The following is a 17,521-nucleotide window of genomic DNA, read 5'->3' on the forward strand; positions in this document are numbered from 1 at the left end:
TTAATATTAGAAAAAAAACTAAAAATTGAATGGAAAAATAATATTAATTTGTAACAGAACATACAAATCAGTTGCATACACAGTAAATATTCTAGAATTTCTTTGACTTTGTTTCTTACATAAAAACAAATTTTATAGAATATGTTTTATGAAAACACTGATAAAATATATAAATGTAGTTAAGCTAGAAATTATGCTGAAATTCAAGTTAAACTAGAAAAATTTATGCTAATACCAAGAATTCATCTAAAAATAATTGTTGTAATTTATAAGAATAGAACAAGAGTATAAAATAATAGTCATAAGAAAAGCTTGAAGTAAGAATAACCAGAATTAAATAGTTTGAATGAATAAATCATGCTTTTATAATCGCTGATATAATAATTCTGACGTAAAAATAATAAATTAAAATCAATAGGATAGATGAATAAAGTTGACATTTAAAATAAAAAATATAAATTTAAAAAATTGTTTAAAAATTAATTATAACATAACTATAGTTTGAAGACAGCAAAACTTAAAGATCGGGTTAAAATAGAGGAGTAAACAATATAAAGACAGAAATTTTGTTTTTTACATAAAAATCCGATATGAAAGAGATATAAATTAAAATTTCTCTTAATAAGAGATTAAAAATCATCTGTTTTTATTAATTTTATTCATACCTTTATATCGTTTTCGAAAAAGCGTGAGGCCCATTTATAAATGTTTCAAGAGAAAAAGCTTTGATAACACACACACACACACAACACACATATACTATATACTGTAAGTGTAAGAATATAGTAGATGGGTCATTCACAAATGTAGAATCCCATGTTAGGGTATAAGTCTCACTTATCTCAGTCCGTACTAAAGATATACCAAAAATTAGCCTTGCTATGAAAACAGTAGCCTTGGTACCTGGTTATTTGGTTCTACTTCCCAACAGTAGAACCAAGGCTAAAGATCATAACTGATTAAACCCCTTAGTTTTGTACCAGAATAAACTCACACACCTCAACTGACAATCTTATAATTCTGGAAAAAACTGAGGGGAAAAAACAAGTTAATCTAATAAATCAATTTTGATAACAAAACAAAACTAGAATTTAAAAAAAAAATTTATAACTGTTAGCAGATCTAGTTCCGATACAAAGCGGTTAAATTTATTAGTAAACATTAAAGACTAGTTTTAAACCTTGACTTTAAGCTTAAAAAGGTTATTTTAAATTAATTACACGCGATGATTTATTTGAAATTTACGAAACATGTTTTGCAAACAAAAAAAGCCGCGTTAATCAACGATTATAAAGGACGGAAATCGTTTTAATAAATAATAAATAAGAGAATTTAAATAAGTTGACGTTCTCGTGATTGATCTTTTCGTGTCGAAATTAATTTTTATGGCAAATTATCGCGACGTGTACTCAATCCCGATTATAATTAACAGATAAAAGTCAGTCGTCACGACGTTTAAAATGGAGACACGTTACAAGTCAACGACGTCACGCAGAGCTATCAAATCAATCTTCCCATGTCAATGAAATTGTGACGTCATACTTCCGCCATATTATAAACTTGCGTAATAATAATAATAAAACAATTACAATTTTCATTTTTATATATTTATTTTGTTCTTGAAACGTATACAATTTTTTAAAATTCATTTGTATTTTTTTAATATTATTAAATTAGTGTTTGAATTTATTTCTATAAATATCCCTAAACATTATTTTCGGGATTTAATCGTAAGTGATCGCCTGCGACAGTTTTGCTTTGTTTGTTTACAAATATATTTATATATATATAAATTTTTTTAAATAAAAATCCAATTCTGGCTGAACACCCGCAGCCTCAAACGCCTACTTTGTCAGACGAGTTACAAAACTAGGCATTTCATTCAAGAAAACGATGCTACTGTCCATGACCTCATTAGTAAACCTTATTACATACTAACATTTAAATGTGGGCAGTTGAAAAGTAATGAAATTATGACGAAATTTTATCGAGACGAACTAGTAAATAAAGATAGCGAGAAATTAAAAACAAAGCGAATTTTCTACATAAAAGCCGCTTTTACAGCATTGTGACGAGATCCTTAAATTTCCCAAAATATCGATAAAAATTCCCCAAAACATAATCTTTTTAAACTTAATAATTTTGTAATAATATATTTTTTTGTAAAATATTTATAAAATATAATTTTAGTTAATTATTTACTGTTTTTTTAAATATTTGTTTACTTAAACTATCTTAACTACTAGATAATTTCTTCGTTAGGGAACTTCCCCATATATGGTAACTTATTGTAAGCGTTGCCAATCGTTACAAAAACTTGAAAAATTTTAATAATCAAAAATGTTTTCATTTCATACTTTAGAAAAGTATTTAACAATTTATATTATTTTTTATTAATTTTTTCCAGTGATTATCATCACACGTAACGAGACGTTAATTAAAGAAAAATAAAATAAAGCTATTTCAGTCTGTACAGTAAAATTATAAAGTTATATCTCGATACATCTGTGATTGGCGTAAACATCCCTGATATCGAATAATGAATACTGAACGCAATGTGACTAGCCAGAACAATTGAATGTTGTTATTTGGCATCTGTCTCTCGAACCAAGTGACAAACGCAACAAGAGGGTACAAAGAAATTCTCTTCTGACGTTCCTTGTCCATCTGCATCCAACGCTAATAATTTTTTCTTAATATACTTCTGACGACATCTGCTGACGTAACCTAAGGGTAGAGAAACTTGCGACGAACACGGCTCATCGGGTGCCCTATTCACAAAAGCATTCGAGTTAAAAGGAGCGCATTTACTCGTAGAAAATTCTAAACGGTTCTACTTACGCACAAACATCGACTCTTATAATTTGTTTAAACTTAGGATCTCGATCGGCTACGTTGATTATGAACTTCCATTGAGATTTGTCATTGAGTCCGGCTCTAGGAGAGATGAACATGGTTCTGACCGGACAAGCTTGTTGTTCGTCTTCGTTTCGTTTAACGATACCCCTTAAATTACAGGATACATTATAAACAAATGATTTATATAATGTTCTAATAGTAAAATATACAAACCTTCTCCTATGGTAAGGTGGTATGGGATGAACGAAAGGTGGATCATAACCCCATCGTCTAGTATTGGGAACTTGATAATCGTAGTGAACGGATGTTTGGTATACAATATATCCGTCGTGTTTATAGTGACCCGGAGGCCTATCCGGAAGTTGAGTTGGATCAGGTTCGGCATCACCATCTCGTTCATCTACAAAAACGCTGCTGAAGTTAAACTTTGGAGTCTTAGTCCCGCTGACAGCTTCTACAGCTTCATTGCTAATATGTCAAAACATTATAACAATTAAAATCGAATTCTAATGCTAGAATTAAAAAATATTTTAATTATACCAAAAATAATTTATATATATAATCGAGATGAGTTGAAAATAATAATCACAATAATAATTATTATTATGATTGTAATAAGTGCAGAGACCAAACGGTTAGGAGTTGAAAGTTGAAATTTGGTACACAGTTAGTATACGTCATGAGAATGCACACTAAGAAGAGATTTTTGGAAATTTTCCACCTCCCGTGAAGAGAGGGAGGGGGTTAAGGATTACCCTGAAGAACTCGGCTTCTACTGTACTATTTTAGATACGATTTTTTCCATTTTTGCGGAAAATCGAATTTTAGATCCATCTAAAAATTCTCTAATTAGTATCAGAAGAGGGGAAACCAAATTTTTGCACCCGGTGAAAACGGGTAATATCGACTATAATTTAATAATATTAATCTTTGCTATCGTTACTTTTTGCTCGAGCAACGCCGGGCTCATCAAAACTAATAATGGACAGTTTTAGTCATTGGCATTATCCTCAATTAGATTAGAAGATTGTAATTCATATAGAAAAGAATATCAGGAATTTTTCAATACAAATTATTCTTTGTTGGAGTTTTGATCATTTTATAAATGAATATAGACATTTATAGAATTTTCAGTCATTACAACAAACGCATTATGAGGTTTAATGAGAAAGATTACATAAGGAAAATTTTCATCTCATTGCCATTTCGAATACCAGGAAAATGGAATCAAGTAAAAAGACGCCTATTATTCATTATTAAATTCAAATTCTAATGTTATAATGCTAATGTATGACTTAAGTTAATATTTTACATTTTTGACAACAGTGAATGTGACGCAATTAGGATTAGTATCAATGTTAGTTATCAATTGCATCTATCGATAGGTATTAAAGATTATTATCTGTAATATCTGTTGATAAACAGTATTCCATTCAGCAGGTGAGATCCTAATATCCGTTAATTAAGCTAATGAATGTCATATATTTGCAAATTTTATAGGAAATAAGAAACTAGAAAGTTTGTCATTGTATGAAAAATGTGCGACGTGATGGGATGCACGCCATCGCTTCTAAAGGTAATAAATAATGTACTAAAGGACATTTTTAACTAAACCTAAATTTCTGCGTATTGTTGTAAATAATCTTCCTGAGTAATAAATCCTACAATTATTTTTTCCTTCTATTTTCTATGCATTTTAAAACATTGAAGAGAAGCGAAGCGGTTTATACCGAATAATCTTAATTCCAATATTCTAATTTTAATTAAATATTAAACAATTAAGAAAGTTTAGTATTTTAATAAGCTTTCAAAGTTTTTCGATTTTGTTTCCGGTTATATTTTAATAACTAAAATATTATAGTTAAAACGTTATCTTAATTAATACATGTTTAAACCTCATAAAATTGAAGGACGAGTGTTTTAATATTATCGTAATTATTACTTTTATTACCATTAATAAATGATTATTTCAATTTTTGTTAAACTCGTTATTGTAACGTACAAAAATTACAAAAATTAAAACCGGAATTTAAAATTTTTCTAACAAAAATTTCGTTGTTTTAACGCTTTGTTATCGAATATGAATATCTAAAAATCAAGATTTTTCAGCTAATTTACAACACGGAAAAAAAGACACGTGAGAATTATCGTGAATGTCTATTTATTCTCCATCACACCTGTCTCAAATGCGACCTTCGCATGCAACCCACCAGGCAAACATTGACCCAAAAAACAGTCAGTGCTCGAGAACATTAATATTCTACATATTATCTTTAAAAAAATGACTGTATACTCACTGCGGATAGTGAAACACCTTCTTACAAACCGTTCTGCCCGTATCGGGGCAATATTGAGGTCCAGGAAGGAAGGAATGTTTGTGCGGATTTTTGGAAAACGAATAATCCGAATAGTAGTAACTGCTCGAATAGGAACGGTATACCGGTTGCGAAACGGGCCCCGGACCAGCAATAACAAGAGGTAGAAGACAGATCAACCAACGTACCTGAGAAAAATATGAAATGAATTATTTATGCGATAGAAATCTCGTTAAAGTCATAAAAAAAAACTTGATGGTGGGAGATTCTATCTTTCGTTTTCCTTGAAAATGAAAGGGAAATCTTATCAGACAAATTAATGTATCAATGTTAATTCCTGTTAATTTACATATTTAAATTGCTTCTGCTTAATATTTTATAAAAGTTTGTATAATTTCTTTGGTGTCTCGAAAAGAAATTTGGTTTTCCTTTCTTTCGAAGAGCACTTTTTAACCGCTCTAACAAGATTTTTATGGCTACGGAAAAGGTAAATTGTCAAATATCGTGACACCCTTGGACAATATAATCCGAATCCGCATGATTTAGAAGTGAAAAAATTGGCATTGCCCTTGACCTCGGCAGCACGCGAACCGCAATCGCGATCGTATAAACTAGACTTACCTGCGATGCGGACATGGCTGTAGGTGGCTCGGTCGAAGTACCGCCGACATCTGGTCTACATCTCTTCCTTACACTCGATCTACTTTTGCAAAAGCCGTCAAGGCCAACAACCCTTTAGTCCGGTCCTTGATACTGTTTCAAACCTTCAGTTTCAAAATTTGCGTCAATGACATCTTTCGCGGGGAGTATTAGTACACTTAACATTCGACAGAAGGAGCCACGTTCGACTTATCTGTAGCGAATTTTTATTCTTGGCGAATTTTAAGCGGAATTTATTCCCTTTTCCTGTGTTATCATTTCCAACCGCCAGAGGGCGCCCTTGACACAATTTCTTCGATGACGTAACGGAATCTGGTCACGTGATGCTTTTCGGATTCGATTTTTATCGTTCGGTCCTTGCTTTTTGTTACCCCCGAAACAGATTGTATTTTTTTTTTTTTTTAAATAAAATATTATTATTATTGCTGCCTGTGTTTGCCCCTGGATGTTAGGTGGAGTTCAGGGTGTGGTTCGAATGTATCACGGACGGAATGCTGTTTTGTGCGAAGGACGCTCGAGTTTCAGTTTATTCGTTAAGCTGGGATACTGAAAATTGAGCTACGGGATTTTCCCTAACTCGTGTTTTAAACTTAAGAGCGTGGTTTTAAATTTTTGCCCAAAATTTGAATAAAATTCTAGAATGAGCCATTTTAATTATTTTGTAAAATAAGATGGCGCCACTAAGACAAAAGTTAAAACGTCAAGCAATTCTTACGACAATTATTTAAAAGTTTTAAAAGTTACGAGATGTGATATTATTAGAAAATTCAAATTTCGTCACAGTGCATTAAATAAAAACCAGTCATTAGATCAAAACAATGTAAAGAACTAATTTTAACACAAAACTCCCGCGACCCCCTTCACAGACTATAACAATTAATTTGGTTAAAGTAATAAATTAAAATTCATGAGAGAATTTTAGATTATTTTCCTAGATAAAATTGAGAACAATATTTAATTAGGTCAAATAATAATGTATATATCAAAATTCGGATTATGTAACTCAGTTACAATAATGATTTACCATCGACATGAACTGGGTTAGCACGAAATAATACTAAAACAATAGAAATTCTATAGATAAAAATTTTATATCGTTCAAGTAATCTTAATTATTTAAAAAGTTAGCCATGTTTTGATAATTTAAAGCCGTACCAGAGTAAAAGTTAAACATTTTCTATAATTAAAATTATAAAATATTTAAGTCTATTTTCCCTAAGAAATTATCAAATTGTAGTAAGATAATTTCTGCAAAATGCAATGTCTTTTCCAATATAATTAAGTTCGTAGCATCTAGAAATATTTACACAATCGCTATTTTGTTTCATTGTAGTAAATCTGAACAACTTATAATATAGGTCACGTATCTTGATAAAATGTATATATAACCTAATTTTGTTTTTTAATTTATTCAAAACTATACGATTTACATAATATTTGAAATCGAAAATAAACGGCATTCGTTTCGTTTTCATGTAAGTTAAGAAGTTAAATGAGTTGGTAAGGGAAAGACAACACGCAGGAGGTTTTATTAGTAGTAGTGAAGCTCTGATTCAATTTGCTGAGGTTCTAAGTCAGGGGTAGCAAACTGCGATCTGCAGCCTTGAGGATTTCTTTTCTAAAAATCAATGTTTTAACATCTTGCGGGAAGTAAAACAAAACAATTCAAACTTCTAACTGTTTACGCAATTCGTAAAGGCCTACCAACAAAGGGCTTTTTTTTTAGTTTACAGTATGTATTGGTTTATCTAATAATAGTGAATACGGCTCGCGTCTTATGTATACATATATCTATTTGACTGGTTCTTTGCTGCGTTTGAGTTTGGGACCCTCGAATTTAAGTTGTAACTTACATGATTTTCAGTGCCTGGATGTCTTAACTCTAAATAATTTATAACAGGCCTTTCCCACCATCAAATAATAAATTTAAAAGCGTTAAAATGAAGATTTAAACTGCATCATTATTACATGACGCCCAAAATTGTAACTTGTTTAAACTTATGTGTAAATACTGCCTGAAAACAACGACAATATACAGAAACGGGCTGTCGATGATTGACTACATTGAGAGATATTGTAAATAAAAATTAATTCGAACCTATTCAAACGTATAAAAATTATAAAATTTAAGCAAAAACTGTTTATAAAAGACATCAAGAAACTTAAAACACTAATCCTTAATACATTCGAACAAAGCGTTGGACTATAAATCATTAAAATAGAAACATCAATTTATTTGAATAAAAGTGTTGACAATTAGTTTCATTAAACTATAATTAATCATCTTAATCTCATAAAGGATTATTAAATGATCAAATTTACATGAACAGATTTAATTTCGCCATTCTCTGACATATATCCTAAACGAATTTCCAACAGACTTAGTGGTATATATATTTTTTTTATTCTATAAAATTTGTGGATGAAGGCCACAGTTACTGTTTATAATAGACAATAAATCATTTCAGAATTACGTGAATGTGTTTATGTTTTGAGATGGTTTGTTAACGAGCGACGAAAGAAATCTTTACATTAAACCGAACAAGAATGCCATTAGGATGCTCGACAATGCGTTCTGTCCGAATAATAAACATGTTTTTTTACTGGTTAAAAGCTGGCTGGTTGCCCAAATTTTGAGATGTACAACTTGTTCTTGATTAAATTTATTTTCTTGTTCTTATCTTCTATCTTCTATTGTTTGTTATCGGAGTAATGAAAGTTAATTTACCATTTAGGATTTAGGTGATAATGATATTGAAGGTAGCAATTTAAAAATGGTTCAACGAGTTTCAAATCAATTGTTCTCGGCAAAACATCAATTACAATTATAATAATCATCACACGGAAGTGATTATTTTTTTTTATTATTCACGTTCGTAAATATTATGATAAATCAAATTCAAAATATTAATAATAATAATAATGCTTTTAATTATGTCATATATTCTAATTTCTCACTATATTAAATTAAATACATTATATTTATTATATTCAGGAACAGTTAGAGGGAGTGAGACATAGTTAAAGGGCGCCATCTTTACTTTTTAAAATTTGTTTGTAACAGTTATAAATATAATTAAATTTTTGAATTTTTAAATTTCAAAAATGTGATTATGTTTCCTAATACAATAAAAAAACACCTGTTAACAACATGATATGATTAAAAATATTTATTAATATAATCAGTATTTAACAATATTTAATAAATAAACATGTAATTATTTATTATTTTAAAATCCCATTTAATTGTTTGTAATAAAAAAATAAGACGATAAACTTATAATTTGGATCACTTTAAAATATATTACTTCATATTTTAGTATTAAGAATAATTAACATTTCACGAAATATGAAAATTGAGATTGGTACGCCATCTGTAGATGCCAAAGCAAACTATTTCAAAAAATTATTCAAAAATTAAGGTATTTTTATGCTATTAAACAACATATAAAGAAAACTTTTAGCATATCTCCGAATACATTCATTTTATGCTCGGAATGTGTGTACATAACCTTGATTTTTGTGAATTATGGCCGCCTAATTGTAGGCGAAAGTTGTGACTCAGATTCATAACTTCCACCCTTTAAATGAATTTGAAATTGGAGCATTAAAATTTCGAAAATTAAACAAAATTTTAAAGCATAAATTTCATAACCACATATAATATGTGATTAAAATTTTCGTTTATACAATTGAAGTTTTATCATTCGCGGATCGAGCGTATATAAAAATTGTTAATAACCCAGTTTATAGCCATATAAGGTGTGTCGTTACAACTAAATCTAGTAGTTAGATAGGCAGGGCTGCAACCACACCAAAGACATTAAAACGTCAACTGGATTACTTATCTTGGGTGTGTACATTTTTCTTTATTTACATATCGAATGTGCATTGTTTGTTTATAACAATTCTGACGCATCTAAATCCCTTAAACTGGTTTATAACATTAATTTTCCTTAATACTTTCCTATTGCTTAAAAATTCGCCTCTACTCAAATGTGTGTTATAACTCATACCGGGCTATTTTAAAGTTTAGTAAAGGCGCCAGCCTGTCATTCTGTGAGGATCCGGGTTCGAGTTCGGGTTCGGCTCTACTATGAAATATTCAAGAGTAGTGTGACCCAATGTGAGGACCTCTTATATGCGACTCGCCATTCGGCTCCCTCCATTGTAGATTTGATCGAACTCACGAAGGGACCGATTACGAAATGCCTTCTTAGTGCCCGCGAGGTAAAGAGTAAAAACTAAAAAGGGCTATATAAGTTTAAGTACATTAAAATTATAAATTATCGAAATTATTCAGACATTGCCGTTCTGCCTTTCTGAACTATATCTTACAACATATTGATAGTGTTATAAAATTTGAATAATTGAATGACGAATTCTTTCAACTTGTGTAATGAATATGAATAATTTTGAAAGACAATAGTTGTCAACACACGGGAGTAATGACATTCATTTATTGTTTGAAGCGGGATCTGATTTATACGTAAGCCAAGCAAGCTACAATATAAGGCCCTCACATTAACAGAGTGCTATTTAACGCTTCAAGTTTTTAAAATTCATTATTTAGTGGAGAAGCTCTCATATTTTATAGCTTAGAGTCACAAATCTAAATTCAGTCCTAGTTTGAAGTTATTATATTAGTATAATTACTGTTATACATTAAGATGTCTTTGGATTATTGTAAATATATTTAATTGTTTATGGACATATTTAGGACTTATAAATGTTAGCTCAAAGTTCAAAGTATGGTTATCTTTCATTACAGTAATTATCTTATAGTACTAACAAATGGTCTAAGATATTATCATCATTCTGTTATGCTCTACACACGAATTACAACATAAAATTCCATCAATTTTCATTTTTTACTCTACGTAAACCACTTTTCCAAGACCGAACATGGGTTTTTCCCCCTGTTTAAACGCCCTGAGCCGCTTAAATCAAAAATACTCAAACAGAAACTACACGGCAAAAAACTAGAAGTCAAGGCCAAAACAGACGAATACTCCGAAGAAGATTAAGCTGTAAAAAAAAAAGAAAAAATAGAATGAAGATAAAGATTTCTCTTTCTAGTAGGACAACCTTGAGACATCTCCTCATAATTATAGATAGCATCATCCAAAATTCTATTCGCTGTAAATGTCGAGCTTCCGAGAACCGTCACGAGACACTTCTCGTGTCGTATCATCAGCATTTAAAAAAATGATGTTATACTCTAGAAAGGAATCTGGGTGTCGATAATAATGGTGGAGGTGTCGATCAAAATTCTTAGATTAAAAAATGAAGCTGTCCTCCAGAGTCCTGTTCTGTGCAGGAGCACATCCACCTACAAATGTCACACCAGGTTCTCTAACCTCGTTATAATCGAATCTAATATTTCTGTAAACAAGTTTTATTTCAAATTATTTGCATGAAAATTTAATATTTCATTCGAAGTATTCTGTGTTGTAATTTCTAAGTGCTGTATAAGTTACGCTGTGTAGTACAGTATAAGTTAAACAACTTAAATACAAAAAAGTTTATAATGAATCTTTTCTATTGAATATTTGCATGGATCTATAAGAAAATGCATATACAGTCGACTTCCAATAACCTCTAAGCAATGGTCATTTTTTCAGAAGCTTTTTTGAACAAAAATGCACACAAAATAACCTCCAAACAATGGCCGGCTTTTATGTTCCCATCAATGGACACTGTTCATAGGTTTTCTGTATTTGTTTGAAGATCTAAATGTTATGGCACAAATCTAGAAAAATGGCAGCTAATAAATTAGCTGCAATCTTCATAGCGATCATCAATATAAGAATTTAAAAACTGCTTTCATTTTCTTATATTTAAATATAGTTAGAGATGACAAATATATATCTGGTAGTGATTCAAAATGTTCCTATGTGATGAATTTCCGAGAAAATTCATCACAGAGGAACATTCTACATCTAAACTCTCTAGTTTATTTCCTTCTTTCACGTTTAAAAAATAAAAATTTTTAGTATTCATAAGCCTTTCTTTCAATATTAATCAAACTTTTCTTTAACAATTAGTTATATTTTTTATTGTTTTTTCGTGAGATTAGCTAGAAATGCAAAGAACAATATTTTTTTATTGTTAAACTTTTATATATAAATGTAATCCTTACATTTATCAATATAAAGAAACAAAATTCCAAACCAAAGAATATATGCTTGTGTTTTGGATATACTGTATTTGTTTCAAATATATTTAGAACACAATATTTAGCTCTGAATGGGAACAGAATACAGATTAATTTATTTTTTAATCTTATTTTTTCAAGACCTTATATTAATTCTCCCTTTCTTTAAACAGTAAAGATATAATACAGACTAGCGTTTGTAACTTATAAGGTATATATCACCCTAGAAGTACAGAGATTCCAAGGGAAAAGTTATAATTTCCGAAACTTTTTGTAATTGCTTTCCCACTAGATAAAGTCTTAATTTGGAAGACGTAAAGTATAACCATTAAGTTCACTTTCAAAGGAAGTTTAACCGGTTTTTTAAATATCTTTCCACCCCGTGGGCACAAAGAGGGCCTTTTCAAAATTATATCCATCGTGGATTCGGCCAGGCCCACAATGGAAGCAGCCGGGTGGTGAAGGATGGGGCCCGACATATCCGGGACAGACCACCCCAATCTCTGGAGGCCACTTGCCCGTATTCGATCACCGGTCTTCCAGTACAGCAAGTTGATGTTTAACCGCCTTAGCCATCCGGCCTCGAGAAATTTAAGGAAAAAATGTTAAGAATCCAGCTCTAGATAAAAAGGGATCAACAAAGCAAATGGTACGCGCGCCCAAATTTAACCCTTTTCGTAAAAATGCATATGAAAGTGATATATTTTCATTATTTACCAAAATAAATGTTATATTTTTATTTGTTTTAGCGATTTTATTTTTATAGTGTTTGGAGGGTATGAGGTGTCTCATTTTTGACGGTCCGGGCGCCATTTCTGTTTGTTTGTTAAGTTATGGCAACGCAACACTTAAGGCGATCTGCCTAGGGGATGCCTTCCGGGATGTCTTTTAAGGGAAACTGGCCTCTATTTAAGCATTACAGACGTAGAGAAAACCCGGAAAACTCCACGTGGCCAGCCCCTCCGAACGAGGCGCGAACCCCCAGTGTTCAGGAAACAAAGACTGCTTGGCTACTGGTGGGGCCCGGGCGCCATTTCACTTCTCTCAATTCCTATAAAGATTTTTATTATATATTAAAGTTTATACGAAGATCTAAAAAATTATCATCATTTTGTACAGAGAAATTTACAGTTTTGATCAATTGTACGATCAAATTTGATTAGCTGATTTAGAACAGTTAGAAATAAGATATTTTAACACCGCCTTCCATGGTCCACAGGGGGAAGCTAAGACGTGAGAGAAAGAGACCGATGTACCCGGACCAAATCACTCGTAAAAATTTGTATTCCGGCCCGAATTCGAACCCGGATCCTCTAGAATGACAGACCGAATATCTTAATCACATGAACCCTTCAGCTATCAATTTATTCCGAGGTTGTTACAAACAATCGAAATTTCCATATTTAACAGTTTCGTCCTCTATCAAAAAAGATTAGAATCTAAAAGTACACTTCTCCGTTCCTAGAAAAGGATAATGAATACAATGAAATGATACTCGGATCGTTCAATTATCCAGGTGCGAAAACCTCCAAGTTTCATAATCTCTCTCGACCCCCCGCATTTTCCCACGCAAATAACGTCATTTTCACTAAACAAAAAGGAATTCCTCGTTCGAAATTTAAACGTAAACTGAAGCGTAGAGATGGCAGGTAGCCAGCGCGTGACGTCATCGCTCATCATTCACAATCGGTCAATGAGGAGTAGCTGCGTGACGTAAACTGTCAAGGAAAACCTGTCGTGATCGAAGCACCGTGGGGCATAATTTATTTTTATTTATTTATTTTCTTATTTTTCGAAAACATCATAAAATATCTGTATGTTCATCGATGCTTCCATTTAATTACACTATGAACAGAACGTTCGCCTGTAATTATGACACTCGTGCGGAAAGATCATGCACGGTGAGCTTTTTTAGAACGATGCTCTCGTTCGTACACCTCTCTTTTTACATTCTTTTCTCATCATAAATATGACACCTAAGAAAGGAAAATTGTAAAAAAACAATGATATGTCACCTTTAGGGCAATCTTAGGACTTCCCATCACGATCTGGACATTCATCAGTTGTCCAGTTCGGGGATTACCCAAGAAAGTTACACGCTCCTCCCCCCACTTCATTCCTATATAGGCATTCCAGTTTCGTTTTTCCTTCCAAAAGAAATGCAGTACTTCACGTTTCTAATCGCCGTTTTGACCGTTGGATGGACACAGCCCGTCCAAGACAGAATATATTTGCCAGCCAAACCCGGTTCTAGACCCGACTGTCAACCCAGAGATCAAACATACTGCGAAGAAATTAATGACTATCCTGCGTAAGTAAACCAAATATGAAGTCTATCGTTACAGAGAAACTTTTGAGACGAAATTCTAAAAGTTAAATTCATTACAGAGATCTCATCATGAAAATCTTGCAGAAAGGAAATTTTAATTTTAGTTCGCTGTTCATGGATGAACGTGAAGGGCTGCAAGAACCTCCAGAAGAGATGATTCTGCGTTCACCCGTACGTTCTAGAATATCTAGGAGTGTTTGCCATGAATCTTTATGTCCCGTAGAGAAGAAAGTGTTATCTGCTAAGGCAGCTATCAAACACGATGGAGAATGGCGATACGTGATCAAAACGCCGTTAACGATACAATTGTGCAGGTTAGTCCAGTATTAGTAGGTCAATAGCGGAATTACATCACGTGCCCTACTTTCACTGATTTATGTATGTTAGGTTGATCGCGTGATTTACCACTAAAAACACGGCTTCTTATACTAGAAACCTTCGAAAATCTATTTAAAAAACGTACCGGTTCGGGTTATTTACCCATTTTTTGTACGAAAGGAACATCGAGAAATATCTGTTCAAAATTCAGGTAGCCAGTAGAAATATTCAATGATGGAATTTTTGCTTCAGGCAAATCGCCTCTTAAAATATGAATTTTTTTTAATAATACGAGAGTTTACATCTATAGAATTAGAGCAACAATAAGTATTAAAACAATCCTGTTAAATGAGTTAATTAAAATTCTAAAAATCCCCATTGCCATAATGATCATGAGGTTACTTTTTTTCCTAACGAAAAACTAGTTTTTCTATCGGTTTTCCCAAATGGATTAAAAAAATCTTGTATAAATAAGCTACTTTATATTATCGGAGCAACACGTTATTATCTCGATTTCCTCCATTTAGCATGATACATAAATGTGTTATTGATATACGCAACGCATTCCAAGAATCCCCACGTGTTCTATAAGTAATATTAATGAGCGAAATCTAAAGGGACCTTGAAGTAATTAAATACTCATCTTTCGTAATTACTAAAATTCCCCTCAGGTAACCACTAATTAATTCTGAGTTGTACTAAATTTTATATAAGACAGCCTCAAATGTACGTGTTTTTTATACTTAAATGCATATTTTTATCCTTTTAAATTGAATAATTAAGATAACTTATCGAGCAATAAAAATGAAGGATTAAATAAGCTAAACGAATTCCAAATGAGGTTTCACGTGTCAAAATTATACACGAGAATGACCCGAAAATGAAGTTATATACATTCGAATTCCAATAATGGTGACCGTATTTTAAACAAAAATGCATACAAAATAACCTTCAAACAGCAGCCATTTTTCATCGCCGCTGTTTGGAAGTTTTGGTGTTAAACTATTTGTAATAGGAAGTTACCTGTTTCTTAACTGCGTTCCGCAGGAAATTAGTCACACACTTTTTAAGTACAAACTGCCTAATATACAGGGTTAAGATTATTGTTCATAAATGGCATTAAAATTGATTAAAGAACTATTTTAGAGTACTAATTGTTGGATGGTAGCGAAATGACTCATTTAATGTTGTGTTGTTTCCTTCTTTACAGCTTTTAAACATATATTAACTAATAAGTAAGATATAATTATTAAAACATTATGATTTTCTACTCAAATCGATGCTTTACATGACTAACCGGCGTGTTTTTTTTTTTTTTTTTTTTTTTTTTTTTTCCTTTGACGTCGTTATTACAGCTATATGTCGTGAACGTCCTACACGTTATTTCAATTTATTGTCCAAAAAAATCATATAACTTGCCAACATTCAATTCTATTATGTAGCAAACACAGACTACAATTCATTACTATAAATTTAATATTTTAAAACTGACATGTATTTATTTATTTTGCAGCAAACCGTCGAGTGTTGTTGTTGAAAGAATTCAGAAATATTCGAAAGTAAAAATGCGCTCGTTGGACATTGATGGAAAGATTAAATATGACTGGTTTGTTTTCCCTTCTCATTGTAGCTGCAGATGTTAATTTGTTAGTTCCTAATGGAATATCCAGTAAGATGCAATTCAATTTGCATACTTTGGTACAAATTCATTTTCGGGTTTTTAATTACCACAAGTATTAAACTGCCAGATAATCAACATATATATCTGGCTGTTGTATATTTCAGTTCAATATTTGTTTTGCCATGTATCTATGGTTGTTTTTTTTAATTAAAGAGTTCATTATTATACATTTTTAATTAAGATATTTTTACTTTTGTCTATTCAAAGTTGTTCTCTTATGATATTTCGTTGTACTGTTAAATGATTGAGATGTAACAATATCCGGAGTAAATTAAATAAATGTACTAAATACCTGATAGTATACAAAACATTTACACAAAATCCAGTTCATGAAACAAAACTAAGTTTGGTGTTTTGATTGTGTAAGTGTTTTGTAAATAAAATATTTATGTTTTCTAGTAAATACTCATAAGAAATATCTGGTTTGCATATATATTATTATATTAAATATATTTAATACTTTATAAACTTATCGTCACTTTCAACTAAAAATATATGCCATTATACCTATTAATCTTTGAAAAATTAAAGTTATACTATGTAATATCAAGAAAGATTTGCAATTGTATTTCTTGGTATGTAGCAGAGAATGACTCAAAAATATGTTAACTTACAATTTAAAGGTAATTCAGAAGCTGTCTGTCTTCTTTTAAACGTTTCCTACAGGAATGTGTTTAATAATGTATGTATAAGAAGCAGCTTTGTTTTGTGGAAACTTCAGTCTTTTTACTGACCAGAGATGCTTTCTATACATTTGTACTTCATACTGTGTATAGTAACTCTATCCTATAAGAAACAATTGGAATATTTTATCCATAATTTAAATTTAAACAAAGTTGTTTGAAGAAATACCTTATAAAAAATTTTATGTTGAAACTTCAACACAACTTCTGTATATAATTTATTGTATTATTTTAAACTATTCTATTATCATAAAGTGTCTTTTAAAATAATTAGTTCTGAGAAAGCTAAATTAAAATTTTGTGCTAATTCTAAATACAAAGTATAAAATTTGATTAACTTACAGGATGGCCCAAATGTCAGTTAATTACAATTTAGTCTTTATAATAGTTAACTACTTTGGCTAAAAAATAATTAATTTGTGGCTTTTTCCACGTTTTAATAAATTTTGTAAAAACAAGATTTGTTCTAAACTTCGTTCACAATTCATATTCACAAAGTTTACCCATACACTCAAAACT

General features: G+C 31.1%; 2 protein-coding genes across 3 annotated transcripts; one reads left to right on the forward strand and one right to left on the reverse strand.

Moving 5' to 3' along the window:
- Positions 1–1,684: 1,684 nt before the first annotated feature.
- LOC136979926 (uncharacterized) lies at positions 1,685–6,130 on the reverse strand. The gene is made up of 5 exons (XM_067275974.1): positions 5,796–6,130; positions 5,157–5,362; positions 3,073–3,327; positions 2,842–3,006; positions 1,685–2,771 (listed from the first exon to the last, which is right to left on the reverse strand). The coding sequence occupies exons 1-5, from the start codon at positions 5,808–5,810 to the stop codon at positions 2,585–2,587; spliced, it is 828 nt and encodes a 275-aa protein (XP_067132075.1). The 5' UTR covers positions 5,811–6,130; the 3' UTR covers positions 1,685–2,584.
- Positions 6,131–9,589: 3,459 nt separating this feature from the next.
- Positions 9,590–16,707, forward strand: LOC136979872 (uncharacterized). Of its 2 annotated transcripts, none has more exons than XM_067275894.1 (4): positions 9,590–9,687; positions 14,119–14,302; positions 14,380–14,634; positions 16,152–16,707. In XM_067275894.1, the coding sequence occupies exons 2-4, from the start codon at positions 14,151–14,153 to the stop codon at positions 16,279–16,281; spliced, it is 537 nt and encodes a 178-aa protein (XP_067131995.1). In that variant the 5' UTR covers positions 9,590–9,687; positions 14,119–14,150; the 3' UTR covers positions 16,282–16,707. The 2 variants fall into 2 exon arrangements, with proteins under 2 accessions (XP_067131995.1, XP_067131994.1); XM_067275893.1 differs by lacking the exon at positions 9,590–9,687 and adding an exon at positions 13,801–13,892 and having other exon boundaries at positions 14,013–14,302.
- Positions 16,708–17,521: the final 814 nt, after the last annotated feature.

Source organism: Centruroides vittatus, unplaced genomic scaffold (assembly GCF_030686945.1).
Source record: "Centruroides vittatus isolate TY-2023 unplaced genomic scaffold, ASM3068694v2 contig_651, whole genome shotgun sequence".
NCBI lineage: Eukaryota > Metazoa > Arthropoda > Arachnida > Scorpiones > Buthidae > Centruroides > Centruroides vittatus.

Excerpts from the sequence above, each read along its gene's own strand:
- LOC136979926 (XM_067275974.1), bottom strand. Across the intron at positions 3,328-5,156 it reads AAGGTGTTTCACTATCCGCA|CAATGAAGCTGTAGAAGCTG; the intron begins GTGAGTATACAG and ends TTGACATATTAG. Across the intron at positions 2,772-2,841 it reads ATAAGAGTCGATGTTTGTGC|GGCACCCGATGAGCCGTGTT; the intron begins GTAAGTAGAACC and ends TTTTGTGAATAG.
- LOC136979872 (XM_067275893.1), top strand. The coding sequence starts at position 13,818 with ATGCTTCCATTTAATTACACTATGAACAGAACGTTCGCCTGTAATTAT. Across the intron at positions 13,893-14,012 it reads GTGCGGAAAGATCATGCACG|GGCAATCTTAGGACTTCCCA; the intron begins GTGAGCTTTTTT and ends TGTCACCTTTAG. Across the intron at positions 14,635-16,151 it reads TTAACGATACAATTGTGCAG|CAAACCGTCGAGTGTTGTTG; the intron begins GTTAGTCCAGTA and ends TTTATTTTGCAG.